The 17,428-nt window shown below is 39.9% G+C and overlaps 1 protein-coding gene across 4 annotated transcripts in view; it reads left to right on the top strand.

The window, feature by feature from the left end:
* Window positions 1-17,428, top strand: part of SRGAP1 (SLIT-ROBO Rho GTPase activating protein 1) — a 313,186-nt gene that overhangs the window by 206,973 nt on the left and 88,785 nt on the right. For all 4 annotated transcript variants that reach the window (XM_010841593.1, XM_010841590.1, XM_010841592.1 and 1 more), the window contains exons 5-6: window positions 9,042-9,224; window positions 9,698-9,826. In XM_010841593.1, coding sequence (XP_010839895.1) covers window positions 9,042-9,224; window positions 9,698-9,826 — 312 coding nt within the window. The remainder of the gene's footprint in view (window positions 1-9,041; window positions 9,225-9,697; window positions 9,827-17,428) is intronic.

The following is a 17,428-nucleotide window of genomic DNA, read 5'->3' as shown; positions in this document are numbered from 1 at the left end:
AAACTACCTATAAAGACAGGACCGCATGCTATTTAATTGTTCATCTTGAGCTATTTGCTCATTTCTAAAGCACTTTGCTTAAATTCTTACTGTATACATAAATGGAATTATCACTTGTTTCCTTCTCTTTACTAGTTGGAAGTGAAAATCTTTTCAGTCATGGAGAAATCATTACCTATTTATTACAATGAAATATTTTATGGTAATTCTTTTTCAAACATCGATGGCTGACACCATGCATTTATTATATGTCAAGCTTTTCTTTCTGTGCTCTTTATATCTTGACATATCTTATCTTTCCAGCTACCCTGTGCATGCAGTGATAATGTTATGTCTATTAACACAGTAAAGAAATGGTGGCACTGAAAGGTTAAGTTCCTTGCTCAAAATCACAGAGTAAGGCAATTGAGCCCAAGAGGCTTGTTCGGTGAATGTAAGCCCTTAACCACCAGTATACTAGCTCTCAAAGTGAGTTCTCCTGTAAATGTTACTTTTCAAATATAATTATGTTTTGTAAATTCTGCTTTCATTGACTTATAGACAGCTGTGCCAGCCTGGGGAGAGAAGGTGGAAAAGTTCATCATCATAACAGTCCTACTGACAACTCATTACCTTCAGGATCAGCAGCCTTTCCATCCCTGATGCCACAAATGAGAATAAAAAATATTATTAAGTGTCACTCACAGGACTTAAGTGGGAGATAGGGCATTGGGATGGGAACTGAGACCCATTTTAGGCATGGACTAACATTCATTTTGGGTGGGCTTCTCCTGTCTTTCCATTCTTTATATAAATATACGCCCCTGCCACCCCACCTTTTTCTCCAGTTGAGCTCCTGGACTTAAATATAAGCTGATTAAAAAGAAGCCTAGAATTCCTTCTCCACTTGACTCCCACTCAGCCTACCTGGAAGTCCACCACCTCCTCCCTCCCTACCTCCTATCTGTCTTCAGTCAGAGTAGGCCTGTCTTTGTGTCTTTACTGGTTAGGCATTATGTCTTTCATCTCTTGGACAATGCCTGGTTTATGGATACTCAGTAGCTGTTTGGTGGATGAATAAACACAGATCAGTATACACTGCTCTCTGAAACCTGGGTAATTTTCCAGTAAATTACCCTTAATTTTCCAGTAACTATCAGCTTACAAAAAAAAGGGGGTCCTCATGATGAAATTGAAAGACTCTTGCTCCCTGGAAGAAAAGCAATGACAAACTTAGGGAGCGTGTTAAAAAGCAAAGACATTGCTTTGCTTACAAAGGTCACAATCAAAGCTATAATCAAAGCTGTGGTTTTTCTAGTAGGCATGTATGGATGTGAAAGCTGGACAATAGAAAAGGCTGAGTGCCGAAGAATTGATGCCTTCGAACTGTGGTGCTGGAGGCTCTTGAGAGTCCCTTGGAAAGCAAGGAGATCAAACCAGTCAATCATAAAGGAAATCAACCCTGAATATTCACTGGACTGATGCTGAAGCTGAAGCTTCAATACTTTGGCTACCTGATGCAAAGAGCCACCTTATTGGAAAAGACCCTGATGCTGGGAAAGATTGAGGCAGGAGGAGAAGGGGATGACAGAGGATGAGATAGTTGGATAGTATCACCGACTTAATGGACTTGAGTTTGAGCAAACTCTGGGAGATGGTAAGGGACAGAGAGGCCTGGCATGCTGCAGTCCATGGGGTGGCAAAGAGTCCAACACGACTGAGAGACTAACAACGGCAACAACATGATGAGGGGACATTGCAAAGAGGCTAGAAGCCTTTCTAAGTGTGCTTTCAGGTGGTATGTGTTATGAACATGCAAGGACCTGTGCCATCAACTCTGGGGTACTCATCACTGGTACATGAGTTTTTAAGAGGTTTTGGCTAGGCCAAGTTGCGATATGAAACAGCAGGAGACGCCTCCATCCGGTCTGCTTTTGTTGTTCTTAGTTCTCTAGCTGCTTTGTCTTTGTGAGGGGCAGTGACCTGCAGCTCTCTGCTTAGAGCCAGGATCTGAAGCCAATTAGTCTGATCTCAGAGGCTGCGTGCTGCTTCTACACCATACCTTAGAAACTGTCAAGAAAGAACTGCGCACCCTGTTACGTGCTTCCCATGCGTTGTATCACTTAATCTCCATTTTGCCTTGGAGAAACTGGAGCTCAAGAAAATTAACAAACTTGCCCAGCTGATAACCAGTAGCACAAGAACTCAGATCCAGGTCTGCCTGGCTCTATGTTTATCTCCAGGATTGGCTACAGAGCAGGAAAGCATAAGGTTGTAGGTATAAAGATCCCAGCCTGCAGTGTTAGGATGCTCTCCTAAAGGTAGTTTGTGCCCACCACCCCTGTCTAAACTAAGCTCCAGAGACACAGCTTGGCTCAGCAGAGCCCTCAGCCTAGACAGAGGAACTGGGGTTCTGTGAGACCCTGGAGGAGCCAGGCCTGCAGCGCAGCCTAGGGTTGACCAGAAGCCCTGCCTTCCCCGTGAACCTGAGATCTTCCTGAGAATGGACTTCCAAAGTGATGGTCCTACACTGATGGTTTTGTTAATCTGGCACTGGCAGAAACTCAGTTACAGTTAGAGCCCAGTCATGTATTGATTATATTGATAGAAAAGGGATCTTTACCTTTGGTTGTTGATATTTAAAGAGTGTCATTTTTATGAAGAGCTTTCTGTGATTGATAGATTTAGTAGAACAATAGACAGAGTATGGAATTGGGCTTCCCAGGTAACACTAATGGTAAAGAACCCGCTTGCCAATGCAGGAGATGTAAGAGACGCGAGTTTAATCCCTGGGTCAGGAAGATCCCCTGGAGTAGGAAATGGCAACCCACTCCAATATTCTTGCCTGAACAATCACATTAACAGAGGAGCTTTGCAGCTACAGTCCATGAGGTGGCAAAGAGTTGGACACGAGAGTGACAGCCTGCACACGTATGGATGGAATTGGGAAATACTGTCACTAACATAACTGCTTTTCACCAGCACCCCCCAACCCCAACCACAACATCTTTTCTTTCTTTTTTTTTTGAAATGCTGTAAATTCTAATGCTAAGTGTATTTCACAAATGAGTTAGAACTACTTGCCATCCCATCAGGCCAGCCCTGGGTATTTACTGGTGGTACTGTTTTGGATACCAGGGATGGAGAGGAACAATGCCAGTCACATAATTTTTGTTAAGTGAATAGACAGCTGAATATAAAAGGATTCCTGTCCTTCATTTGTTTCTCACCAGATCCGTATTTTATTCCTCCTGTATGTAAAGTAGTATTAAGAACCTGGAGGTGCCTAAGATACCTGGGGCTTCCTAGGTGGTGCTAGTGGTAAAGAACCCACCTGCCAATGCAGGAGACTAAGAGATGCAGATTCTATCCCTGGGTCAGGAAAATCCCCTGGAAGGGAATGGCAGCCCACTCCAGTATTCTTGCCTGGAGAATCCCATGGATGGAGGAGCCTGGCGGGCTACGGTACATAAGGTTGAAAAGAGTCAAACACGACTAAAGTGACTTAGCATGCAAGATCCTGTTAGTGGGTTCACTGAATTTACAGGACAGTCCATGATACTGAATGGTACACACACATCTGTAACACATGGCAGATTCTCAGGTGGTGTCAGGAAGTAGGTCTCGGAGGTCAGAAGAACAAGATCACTCTGACTGGGAAACCAGGGAACACTTAGCAGTAGGTTGATCTTTGACCTTGACTTGGAGAATGAGTCAAAATGGTACCAGGAAGGGATGCTGGGGAAGGGAATTCCAGGCAGTAAGGTTGGGTTGTCTGGCGGAAGGGCCACTGAGGCAGCGAAGTGTTCTGAGGCAGAAGTTAAGTGATCGACTCAGATCACTTGTGTTCCAACACCAGCCCAAGGGTGCTGCTTGGGCTGGTGTTAGAGCTACAGTGTAAGAGCATTTGAACTCCACGGTGCAGGGCATCAAGTCAAGTTTAAGCAAAGATCAGAGAGAGTGAGAACAGAGAAAAAGCCCTGTAGCTGCCATTCTGAATTCTCTTTCCTCCTTTCCACTCCCTCGTCTTCATGCTAAGTGAAGTCACTTCACACTCTAAACGATCCTGCCTGTCTTCCCTGAGTTACTGCTAAGGTACTGCTTTGACCATGCTGTTTACATTTCTGTAGATTCACCAGCACCTACAGAATAAATTCAATACTGCTTAAGTAGTTGGGATATCAAGGCTCTTCTCATCTGGTTCATGCTAACTTCTCTAGTCTTATTCTTCAACTCAATTATCCATCCACTAACTAAGATCATGGCATCCGGTCCCATGACTTCATGGCAAATAGATGGGGAAACAGTGGAAACAGTGGCTGACTTTATTTTTCTGGGCTCCAAAATTACTGCAGATGGTGATTGCAAGCCATGAAATTAAAAGACACTTACTCCTTGGAAGGAAAGTTATGACCAACCTAGACAGCATATTAAAAAGCAGAGACATTACTTTGCCAACAAAGGTCCATGTAGTCAAGGCTATGGTTTTTCCAGTGGTCATGTATGGATGTGAGACTTGGACTATAAAGAAAGCTGAGCACAGAATAATTGTGCTTTTGAACTGTGGTGTTGGAGAAGACTCTTGAGAGTCCCTTGGACTGCAAGGAGATCCAACCAGTCCATCCTAAAGGAGATCAGTCCTGGGTGTTCATTGGAAGGACTGATGTTGAAGCTGAAACTCCAATACTCTGGCCACCTGATGCAAAAAGCTGACTCATTGGAAAAGACCCTGATGCTGGGAGGGATTGGGGGCGGGAGAAGGGGACGACAGAGGATGAGATGGTTGGATGGCATCACCAACTCGATGGACATGGGTTTGGATGGACTCCAGAAGTTGGTGATGGACAGGGAGGCCTGGCGTGCTGCGGTTCATGGGGTCGCAAAGAGTCAGACATGACTGAGCGACTGAACTGAACCCTGGAAACCAAGTCTTCATTACAAAAGTGGGATGAATAAATACTTATCTTTCATTCCTTTTTTTCCTCCATTTCTGAATATGACCAAGAGTAACTATATCCCCCAGATAAAGAGGCTTTCTGTTGGTACAGTGATTTCGAATTTCCAAAGATTGTGGCACAGTAGTCCAGAACACTGAATCTGGAGCCAGACTGCTAGGGTACCAACCGTTGCTCTGCCAATTACCAGCTGTGTGACCTTGAGGAAATTACTTAACCTCTCTGTGCCTCACTTTTCTCATTTGTAATATGAGGTGAATAAAGGTATGTACCTAATAAGCATTTTTAGAAGGATTGTTGCTTAGTTGCTAAGTCATGTCCGACTCTCTGCCACCCCATGGACTGCAGCAACCCAGGCTTCCCTGTCCTCACGATATCCCAAGTTTGCTCAGATTCATGTCCATTGAGTCAGTGATGTCATCAGAAAGATTAAAGAAGCTATTATTTGGAAAATGCTTAGAACAATGTCTGGCATGTAGTAGGCATTATATAATGCTTGTTTAGCTAAATATATATTATATATATGTACACGTATGTATTAGTGGTATAGACTGTATACATAAATATATACATACATATGTAGTAAATACTCAGTATGGTTTCAACTGTACCCACACACAGGGGCCACATACAACTGGGTATTCGCAACAACCTCGTAAGGTAAGCAGAAGTGTTAAATAACTGTCCACACCTCACACCTGGTAGATCCATTCTGGGGACCATGTCTTCTGTCTTCTGAGCCGGAAGTCAAAAAGTAGAATTTATACCCGTAATCCATTCATCTCCAATGCATGGATAGTTTTCAGATATATCATGATTTCTTTACACTGAATATTGAAATTTACTTCAGATATTTTAATTATTTTGATTTAAAGTACAAGAGCAATGTCAGGTCCATTGTATAGGTCTGTCAGTAAGGAAAAAAAATATTAAGTTTCTGTCCAAAATTTTTGTGCAGGATTTCACAGTCTCACAAAGAAATGTATGATGTGGTCACTTTCTACTTGACTATATTCTTCTTGCAGGGAAGATAAATTGAGTATTTTCAATGGAGAATTATGCATGAGGTTTTGGTAGAAAAGTATTCAATTGGGAAAATATGCTATTGGAGTACATTTAAATGAATATATGCCCGTCCTGTTATTTGATATGCAAAGGCTTGTGTTTGCATTAAGCTGATGGAGAAGCTGCTATTTTCTTTGCAGCATATATTCAAACATTTTCTTTTACTTCTCTGAAAAAGAGAGAACTGTCTTTTATTTTATTTTAAATACAAACCACATTTAACTTTTGTCAACAGCTTACATTTTAAATAATGAAGTTTTTACTGGCATTCATTATCTGCAATTAGAGTTCTCTAGAAGCTTTTAGTGTTTTTCTCCCCAACTTTTAAAATTCATTCATTGTAACTGTTGACATTTTTGAGAACAGTGGAAACCCTAAGTCAAATTGGGAAAATGGAACAAAGAGATTACCTTTCTGGAAATTACCATTGAACTGGGTGGAGAATCCTCAGCTATTGTGCTGAACCACATTATGATATTTACACCCTCTGCTTGCTAGTCGTGTTGTCAGACTCAAACATTTTCCTTCTAACACAGGCTAGTTAAGCAAACGCCATGCTAGCTGGCTGCTTGGGTTCCTTAGTTCATAAAGCGTGAAAGTGAAAGTCGCTCAGTCATGTCCAACCCTTTGTGAACCCCATGTACTATACAATCCGTGGAATTCTCCAGGCCAGAATACTGGGGTGGGTAACTGTTCCCTCCCTAACCCAGGGGTCAGACCCAGGTCTCCCACATTATAGGTGGATTCTTTACCAGCTGAACCACAAGGGAAGCCCAGGAATTCTGGAGTAGGTAGCCTATCCCTTCTCCATGGGATCTTCCCGACCCAGGAATCAAACCGAGGTCTCCTGCATTGCAGGCAGATTCTTTACCAACTGAGCTATCAGGGAAGCCCTAAAGTTTAGTTAGTGCCAATTACCTGTTTACAGTAGCCTCTGCAAGAGTCTGGAGTTCAGGTCTCTTCCTCAGAAAGTATTTAAAATCAAGATTTCTCAGTTACCCTGGTCTGTCTGAGATGCCTTTTCATCCATCTTTGATGGTAGTTATGTGTTCTCATTTCTTCCTTTCTGTCTAGTAGCAAGAAGACAGCTGAGCAACTGCATATGGGGGGGAGGGGAGTGGGGGGTGTGTGTGTGAGATGGGTTTTTTTCACCCTCTCATTTAAAGATGTAACTGGAACCAAGACCCAAATGGCATGTGGGTTTGCTTCAGGCGGGGAATATAAACAGAGCCAAGCCTAGAAATGCAAGGTTTGTAATAGATTCATTGACCTTGCTGTTTGCCCAGCTGCAGGGTGACTCCCTTTTCATTCCCCAGCTGCTTCCTAATGCTATCTTATTTTTCTTTCAAACTGGAGTAGCCAACCAAACTCCCCCTCTACGGACAGATTTGATAATTAACTAAAAACAGACAACTTTGTAGTTACACCCAGCTAAGAGAAGTTGCCCTGACTCTGTGATTTAATCCACACTTTGTTCTTGTCCAGCAGTGCCTTTGACGTAATTTGCTAGCTTATGATTTTATGAGATTTTATCAGATTTTATGAGAACAAGGAAAGGCTCCTCATTAACCCCAAATTTTACTCTTCAAATAGTCATCTGGAGGATGTGCATTAAGTTGAACCCTAAGTGCTGATTTTCTACCTTTTACATGTAACCTATAAAAAAAAAGCAATTGGGTTCCACCTAAATAAATATATTTATTCTGGTGATGCTTCCAGCCCTCAAACTATTTTAAAGCTCATACTTTGAAATGAGAAAAATCAAGTTCCTTACTTTAAAACATTACATCAATTTCTTGAACACAATTATACCTTAGTTATAAAGTTAGCTCTGGATAACTTACAGTTATTTACAGATGGAATAAAGTCTGTTTTATGTGGAGGAGAATTTGACATCATTTTTGAGAATGTGCTTGCACTGATTACTTGGTTGCTGAATTTTCAGATATTCTTTGAGACATTAGTTGCATTGGAATCACCATACCTTTAAATTTTTTTTAATTAAAAGAATTTAAATTAGGGTTAATTATATATAATATACATGGGAAGAATACATTATAAAATTTCATCTCCTGTATATTCCTAAATCTATTAAAATGCAAATTACATGTACCATTTCTAAGAGAAGAAATAAGATACACTATATATGAAGGGTTTTCAACACAATTTTATTTATTAAAGGCAAGAAGTGAAATATTCTAAAATGTTCAATAATAGAGAATTGGTATAAGGAAATATTATACAGCTCTTTTAGAGGAATATTTTGTGGCATAGAAAAATGTTGATATTTTTAAGTGGAAAAGGATATAAGAGACTAAAAATTATAAATACAGTATGATCCAGGTTTTTTTGAAGAAGTGATATATGTCATTTTAAAATGAAGAAGAGTGTGTGTCTGTGTGTGTGTCTGTGTGTGTGTGTGTATTTTTATAGAAAAAAGGCTGGATAGCTGTATACCAAAATCATATGCTTTTTTATTTTTTACTTTTTATTTTACTTTCTTTTTTTTTGTCATGTTTTCTACATTGAACATAAAATATTACTTTGTGCTCATGAAAAGTTTTTTTCCCTAAAACCATATACGAACCTTACATTTACGTTTTATATTTTGACAAGTAGATTTTAAGCAATATAGTCCTTTTAGTAAGGGCTATACTTATTTGGAGTTTTTTGTAATTCCGAAGTTTAGCTAAAATTTACCCATGATGGTTTATTCTGCAAATCAATAATTCAGAGGAGATTTTAGAGAAACACTTTTAAGCTTGAGGGAACTTTTTAAGTACACTGAAAGCACACACAAGACCCTGTCAATCATTTTTTCATCACAGTCTGTTCCTAAATGCCTCTTCCTGGCAGGTGAATTTGCATATTTCTGTTTGCTTTATGTAAAAGGAATAGTATATCTGTTATCTATTTTACTAACAATCTGGCTATCCCTCTGCCAGTTGGAAGGTGATATCTTTAACATACACGTCATATACTGGTTTCCATTCCCTAATTTCAGAAAAACATCTTTTAACAATTTGGGTCACATTTTCACAGGTGATGAAAACATACCATATGTATCACGCCGAGAGCATCAGCGCAGAGAGCAAACTGAAGGAGGCTGAGAAACAAGAAGAGAAGCAAATTGGCAGGTCTGGTGATCCAGTCTTCCACATTAGACTGGAAGAGAGACATCAGCGGCGAAGCTCGGTGAAAAAAATTGAAAAAATGAAGGAAAAAGTAAGTAAAACTAGACTGCAGAGCCCTTCTGCCCTCCCTGGAGGTGACAGACCTAGAACAGTGGAATAACAGCTGATGGACACACGTTGTAAATTACTGTGAAATGACATGCGTTTCCTCCCGTGGGGATGAAAAATGTTTAAGTAACATAAAAATCATGTAATAACAGCTGGACGTTGTTTAGTGGTAAATGCCAAGTATCTAGTACACAATGTAGAGAATTTTGAATATTAACAAAACAGATTTCATTGCAAGTGGGCCTGACACCCAAATACATTGTTGCTATTCTCCGTCTCTGGGCAATTTTCATTTATTTAAATCAGATTCAAATTGTACTTTTCTCAAAGGACTTGGAAGGTCGTTTGTATATGTAGAATAAATTGTTTAGATGAATAGAAATTTATGTATGTTTCCCTGTCTGGTTTTAAAATGACTATTGTTTTTTCCAATTCCTGGATCTTCTTCATTTCCAGAGACAAGCAAAATATTCGGAAAACAAGCTTAAATCGATTAAGGCACGGAATGAATATCTCCTAACCCTTGAAGCAACCAATGCCTCAGTTTTCAAGTATTATATTCATGATCTTTCAGATTTAATTGATGTAAGTACTTGAAGTTTTTATATTTTTCACATCAAGGTGGAGTTAGCAATAACCCTATTTCCTTGATTCTAAAATACCATCATTTTTTAAAACAATGTTATTTTATGTAATTCTCAGGGGGGAAATGCTGCAAATTATACTACATAGGATTTGTTATGGTTGTTCGGTCGCTAAGTTGTGTCCAACTCTTTGTGACCCCATGTATTGCAGCACACCAGGTTTCCCTGTCCTTTATCATCTCCCAGAGTTCGTTCAAACTCATGTCCATTGAGTCAGTGATGATGCTATCCAACCATCTCATCTTCTTTCATCTCCTTCTCCACCTGCCTTCAATCTTTCCCAGCATCAGGGTCTTTTCCAGTGAGTTGGCTCTTCACATCAGGTTGCCAAAGTATTGGAGCTTTAGCATCATGCCTTCCAATGAATATTCAGAGTTGATTTCCTTTAGGATTGACTGGTTTGATCTCCTTGTATGCACTAAGATACTACAAATTTTAAGATGCATGTGAAACACTAAAACCACTGAAAAATAAACCAGGGAGCTCTGTGAAGCTGTCAGTATCCAGAAAACTAGCTGGGAAGGGACTCCAGGCATTTTCAAATGATTCAGTAGCACAGCCCTAACTTCATTCATTGATTCAAAATATATTTATTGAGCCCCTACTATTATGAGGTGCTAAGGCTCTGAAAAGCTATAGATGTACAGTTCTTTTTTTTTTTTTTTTACTTTATTTGGCTGCACTGGGTCTTTTAGTTGCAGCATGCAGAACTCTCAGTTGCAGCATGTGGAATCTAGTTCCCGGACCTGGGATCAAACCCCGGCCCCCGGCGTTGGGAGCTCAGAGTCTTAGCCACTGGATCACCCGGAAAGTGCCTAAATGTACAGTTCTCACTCCTTGGAATTTAAAGTGGAAAAGCCAGGTGTGAAGCAAATGGCTATGCAAATGATTGCTTTATGACAGTGGTGATAAATACTGTGAAGCAAATTGAATACATAGAAACCACGTTTATTATCTAACAGAATATGATATAAAAACACTAATTGGGCTCACTTAGAAATCTGCAAGTAGGAATGGCTACCCACTCCAGGATTCTTGCCTGGAGAATTCCATGGACAGAGGAACCTAGAGGCCTACAATGGGTCACAAAGAGGCAAACACAACTGAGTGACCAACACTTTCACTTTTCAAGTATTTAACGATTATTATATTTGTATAATATTTACTGCCAACTCGCCCTCAGCATCATTCATCCTTTCAATCAGAAATTGTCCACTGAGGAGCCCAATCATTGTGCTAACACTGTAGGAGATGCAAAGATGAAATAGACAAAAATCCTGTGTCCAAAAACACCAGTATCTGCAAATAAAAGATAAACAGTGATGTGTCATAAGGAAAACAGATAAAGTGATGGAAGTACAGAGTTATCTGCTGGAATTTTACTCATATTCTGCTTTGCAGTGATTGAATTCAGTGATGATAATATAAAATTATTTTCTGTGGCTTATAGTGTGTCATAGTTTAGACATAGTAGGTTAAGGCAACTATTTTTGTAGTAAGTCCACATATTTAGCTGTTATTTATTAAATATTTACTTACTTGACTGCATCAGGTCTTAGTTGCACTTAAATATTTTAAATACAGAAGCTTAAAAAAAATTTTTTTTTCTTCTAGCCCTCTGATGAAATAATGTTTTTCTGCTAGACTGCTATTAGTTTTCCTGAATAAAAATTTAAAAAAAAATTCTGACCCCTATTTTCAAACTTAGATCTCTAAGGATTCTGCAAAATAGATGGAATATAGAGAACTAATTCTGTGTAACAACTCGGCTTGCTTGCTTTGTTTAGGGCTTATTTTAGTGATTGGAGTATTTGGCTAAACCCAAGCCAATTTAATACGAGGATAAGTTAATCTTGAAAGGAAGTGTGAAAGTGTCAGTCCCTCAGTTGTGTCTGACTCTGTGACCCTATGGACTGTAGCCCGCCGGGCTCCTCTATCCATGTGATTCTCCAAGGCAAGAATACTGGAGTGGGTTCCCATTCCCTTCTCCAGCGGGTTTTCCCTACCCAGAGATAAAACCCAGGTCTTCTGCATTGCAGGCAGATTCTTTACCATCTCAGCCACCAGGGAAGTCCCTGATCTTGAAAAGTACTTCTTTAATACCTACAAGGTGCCAAGCACTGTTCTTGATAATGGGGATCCAGCAATAAACAAAACAGTGTCCTCACCTCCGTGGTGTTTAGCTGGGGAGACAAGCCGTAAAAAGTGTACACATATATATTATCTGTATGTGATATGTGTATAATATGGGCATATATTAAATATTTATATTTAATATCTATGTAAATTAATACTTATTATAGTACATTGTAGTAGTAACAGTAACACTGTAGTAACAGCCATGAAGAAAAATAAAATAGAGCCATGGGGGTGCTTTTTTTGATGATGTAGTCAGAAAAGCCTGATGTTTGAGCAGAAAAGTGAGCTGCAAGCTTTAGTGCCAACAGGGAAGAAATCCCTCATACAGAAAGGCTGGCAAGGCTCCAGGGATAGAGTTAGAGGTGTGTCTGGCAAGTTCAAGGTGCTTGAGGAGTAGCAAAGGAGACCAGGATGGCTGGAGTGGAGCGAGTGAGGAGAAGGTGCTGGGAGAGACGGGAGGCAGAAGCCCAATCATTTAGGGGCCTTGCGGCAAGGAACATAGGTTAGATTTTGTTCTAAGTTTGAGGTGAAGCCATTGAAGGGTTTTAAGCAAGGAAGTGACATCACCTGGTTTACATTTGAAAGACTCACTCTGCCTTCTGGAAAATAGGCTAAGGTGGGTGAGGAGGACAAGTGTGAAAAAAGCAAGCTATATCAAGAGTCTTTTGTGCTTTTCAGATGATGCTGGCTTGGACTGGCATGATACTGATAGACCTGCGAGAAGGTTTGGATTAAAAATGTATTGAAAATAGAACTAAGAGAAAATTAGAGTGGTGGGGGTTTTGTTTGTTTGTTTTTTAAAAAGGATAAAAATGACTCCTAGCTCAGGTCTTGAATAACTAGGTTAATGATAATACCCTTTGCTGAGATGGGGACCCTGGAAAGGAGCAGTAATTCTGCTACATCTATGGATGGTAAGGTTGAGATACCTATGGGGCATCCATATGGAGATGTACGGTAAGAACATGTCATGTCTATATGAGTCACCATCGTGTTTGTAGACATTTATTGACCTCTTCCTATGTGACAGGCACCTAGGTTTCTAAGCATAATCTCCTCTAATCATTATAACTTTGTGAGGTAAATACTATTTTCTCGGTTTTATAGATTCAGAGAACTGGCTGAGGCTTAGCTGCCCTGGGTAACTTCCCAAACGTTACACAGCTATTGTTGGATTTCAAACTCAGACTTTAACCTCTAGGTTGGAATAATTCTGTTTTAAATAAATAATAGTTAAATATGCCAGCTATTTTCAAATAGCTGAATTTTTTTTAAGGATCAGCCTTAAATTTAAAATGTGAACAGTTCTCAAGTGATACAACTTAATTATGAATTTTAAAAGATGATATGAAATTGATATTAATATATTGTCATATTCAAAAGAAACTGAGTACTCTTGGTGAACATTGTAATTCCTGTTCGTTGACTCACTTTTAAGGCTATCAGAGTGTGCTCTGTACTTTCTAAAGTGGCTGCTTGTTTTCTAGGACTCCAATTTGCATATATAGTGGTAATCCTAAAAATCATTAAGCTTGACCTTTCATGGTGGAAAAGAAACTGATTATAATGCAAAGGCAACTAGAATCTTTTATGCTTTATGAGCCTATTTAGCAAAACGCCTTTTATACTGAGCTCTCTAATAATTATTAGAAGGGCCTTTATTAACTCTAGTGAGAAAAAGTTAAGACAATGTTTTTAATGCACTTTAAATGTATTTAATGTATGTGAAAGGACACAGAAGATACTAAGTATCTTGATTTGATCAAAGCATTATACATAGTCAAAGAACTCAAGTTGACACCTTTTTTATACAAACCTCCAGTCTCTCTAGGCTTCTGCTCAAGTCTGTATCTGTCTCATACATTTTCTATGATAGATGATGATGAATTGATATTTAAAAAGTCATATAAATTTTCCATAGAATTTATATTTTAAAGTTAGTCTTTGTATTATTATAGAAACAGTACATTATTATAGAAATCTAGGAAATACGATAAGCAAAAATAAAATGATTACATACTTACGGCCCAAAATGGTCACTATTAAAATGTAGACTTTTTCTGTGTCCACGCATACATTTTTAGATCATACAGAGAGTAGGAAATCACATTTTACATACAGCTTTATAACTCACTTTGTCTAGTCATTGATCTCCACCCTTCCATTTCAGAAAATTTCTATCTCATCTAATAACCAGACTATATTCTCACTTGTGACTCCCAAAAATGTTTCTCGGCTGGTATGTTAAGACCAGATCCAGTTTAGGATCACACATTGCATCTGTGTGATGTGTCCCTTCAGTCTGTTTTTATCCAGCCAAGTCCCTTGTTGAAGAGACAGTTGTTGAGGAGATAGTAGTTTCAGAGAAAGTTTCAGCTTCTCAATTTGTGTGATAAGTTGTTGTGACGTTATTTAGCCCATGTCTGTATCCCCTATATTTCCTACAAAGCAAACACATCCATAGACTTTATGGATTCAAGTTAAGCACTTTGCAACGGAATACATCATGGGTGGTGTTGCTGCATCTTAAGTAGATATGTAACAACATAAGTTTAACCCACCAGTAGTAATATTGAAACTGATCAGTAGCTTACGGTGGTATATCTCTGATTCCTGCTTCATATAGTTTAGTTTTTTTTCCCTTGCAACAGACTATGGGTATTCTAAAACCTTTTGAATTTGGACTTTATTAAATTGCTGATGTGCTCAGTCGTGGCCAACTCTTTGCAACCCCATGGTCTGTAGCCTGTCAAGTTCCTCTGTTGATGGAATTTTCCAGGCAAGAATACTGGAGTGGGTTGCCATTTCCTTCTCCAGGGGAATCTACTAATTTGGTACTCAGCAACATCTGAGCAATAATTTACTCTTGGTCAATGAAATGCTTTCTTAAGAGCACAAATTGTTCAGTCACTCAGTCATATCCGACTCTTTGCCACCCCATGGCCAGGGAAGCACACCAGGCTTCCCTGTCCTTCACTGTCTCCCAAAGCTTGCTCAAACTCATGTCCATTGAGTCAGTGATGCCGTACAATGGTCTCATCCTCTGTCGTCCCCTTCTCCTGCCCTCAATCTTTCCTAGCATCAGGGTCCTTTCCAGTGAGTCAGTTCTTCACATCAGGTAGCCAAAGTATTGGAACTTCAGCTTCAGCCTCAGTCCTTCCAGTGAAAATTCAGATTGATTTCCTTTAGGATTGACTGGTTTGATCTCCTTGCTGTCCAAGGGACTCTCAAGAGTCTCCTCTAGTGCCACAGTTCGAAACCATCAATTCTTCAGTGCTCAGCTTTCTTTGTAGTCCAACTCTCACATCTATACAAGACTCCTGGAAAAACCATAGCTTTGACTAGATGGACTTTTGTCAGCAAAAGTCCATCTAGTCTCTGCTTTTTAATATGCTCTGTAGGTTTGTCATAGCTTTTCTTCTGAGGAGCAAGCTCCAAAAATCCCTGTGGGCAGTGACTGCAGCCATGAAATTAAGATGCTTGCTTCTTCATTTCACTTCAGTCGCTCAGTTTTATCCAACTCTTTGTGACCCTATGGACTGCAGCACACCAGGCTTTCCTGTTCATCACCAACTCCCAGAGTTCACTCAGACTCATGTCCATCGAGTCAGTGATTCCATCCAACCATCTCATCCATTCATCTCATTCCATCCAACCATCTCATCCCTTCTCCCGCTTTCAATCTTTCCCAGCATCAGGGTCTTTTCCAGTGAGTCAGTTCTTTATATTCAGGACTGATTTCCTTTAGGATGGACTGGTTGGATCTCCTTGCACCCCAAGGGATTCTCAAGAGTCTTCTCCAACACCACAGTTCAAAAGCATCAATTCTTCTGTGCTCAGCTTTATAGTTCAACTTTCACATCCATACAAGACTACTGGAAACACCATAGCTTTGACTAGGTGGACTTTTGTTGGCAAAGTAATGTCTCTGGTTTTTAATATGCTGTCTAAGTTGGTCATAGCTTTTCTTCCGAGGAGCAAACGTCTTTTAATTTCATGGCTTAAGTCACCATCTGCAGTGATTTGGAGCCAAAAAAAAGTCTCTCAGTGTTTCCATTGTTTCCCCATCTACCTGCCATGAAGTGATGGGACCAGGTGCCATGATCTTAGCTTGCTCCTTGGGAAAAGTATAAATTAATAATGACAATTTAAGAAAATATTTTCAGATACTTCTGACTATTAACTTATATTTCTTTGTCACCTTATTTTTAATTATTATTATTATTATTTTTTACTTTACAATATTGTATTGGTTTTGCCATATATCAACATGCATCCGTCACAGATGTACACATGTTCCCCATCCTGAACCCCCCTCCCACCTCCCTCCCCATACCATCCCTCTGGGTCATCCCAGTGCACCAGCCCCAAGCTTCCTGTAACTTATATATCTTTGTCACCTTATTTAATAGAATCCTACAGGTCTAAAAACTTTAATAATTCAGCACTTTGATAGTAAATTTCAAGTCTTTCCTATAGACATGGAGGTGATCTAATGTTTTTATTTTAATTTAATAATTCAAATTTTCTCTGTTTTAGTTGAACTTCACCTTTACCTATCAATGTTAAGTTTGGATACTCCAGATACTGTGTTATCTTTAGGGAGGTGGGAAGGGTTTGCATTGGGGGAGAGGGGAGGCATAGGAATTACAAAATATCTCTAATGCTTTATTTATTTGAAAGAATGCAGTTGCCCTTTGTTTCCATGGGAAATTGGTTCCAGGACCCCCTGTGGATATCAAACTCCAAAGATTCTCAAATCCATTACAGTTAGTCAGCCCTTCATATCCGTGGATGTGACACCTACAGATATGGAGAGCCTACTGTATATGTTTGGCACTTACCTGCAAATATGGCATGTTTTCTATTTGCTGCTACTAAGTCGCTTCAGTCGTGTCCGACTCTGTGCGACCCCACGGAAGGCAGCCTTCCAGGCTCCTCCATCCATGGGATTTTCCAGGCAAGAGTACTGGTGTGGGTTGCCATTGCCTTCTCCGTGTTTTATATTTCAGATCAGATCAGATCAGATCAGTTGCTCAGTCGTGTCTGACTCTTTGCGACCCCATGAATCGCAGCACGCCGGGCCTCCCTGTCCATCACCAGCTCCCGGAGTTCACTGAGACTCACATCCATCAAGTCAGTGATGCTGTCCAGCCATCTCATCCTCTGTCATCCCCTTCTCCTCTTGCCCCCAATCCCTCCCAGCATCAGAGTCTTTTCCAATGAGTCAACTCTTCGCATGAGGTGGCCAAAGTACTGGAGTTTCAGCTTTAGCATCATTCCTTCCAAAGAAATCCCAGGGCTGATCTCCTTCAGAATGGACTGGTTGGATCTCCTTGCAGTCCAAGGGACTCTCAAGAGTCTTCTCCAACACCACAGTTCAGAAGCATCAATTCTTCAGCAC

Source organism: Bison bison, unplaced genomic scaffold (genome assembly GCF_000754665.1).
Source record: "Bison bison bison isolate TAMUID 2011002044 unplaced genomic scaffold, Bison_UMD1.0 scf7180017864163, whole genome shotgun sequence".
In the NCBI taxonomy this organism is placed as follows: Eukaryota; Metazoa; Chordata; class Mammalia; order Artiodactyla; family Bovidae; genus Bison; species Bison bison.
This window is presented reverse-complemented; position numbering and strand designations above follow the sequence as displayed.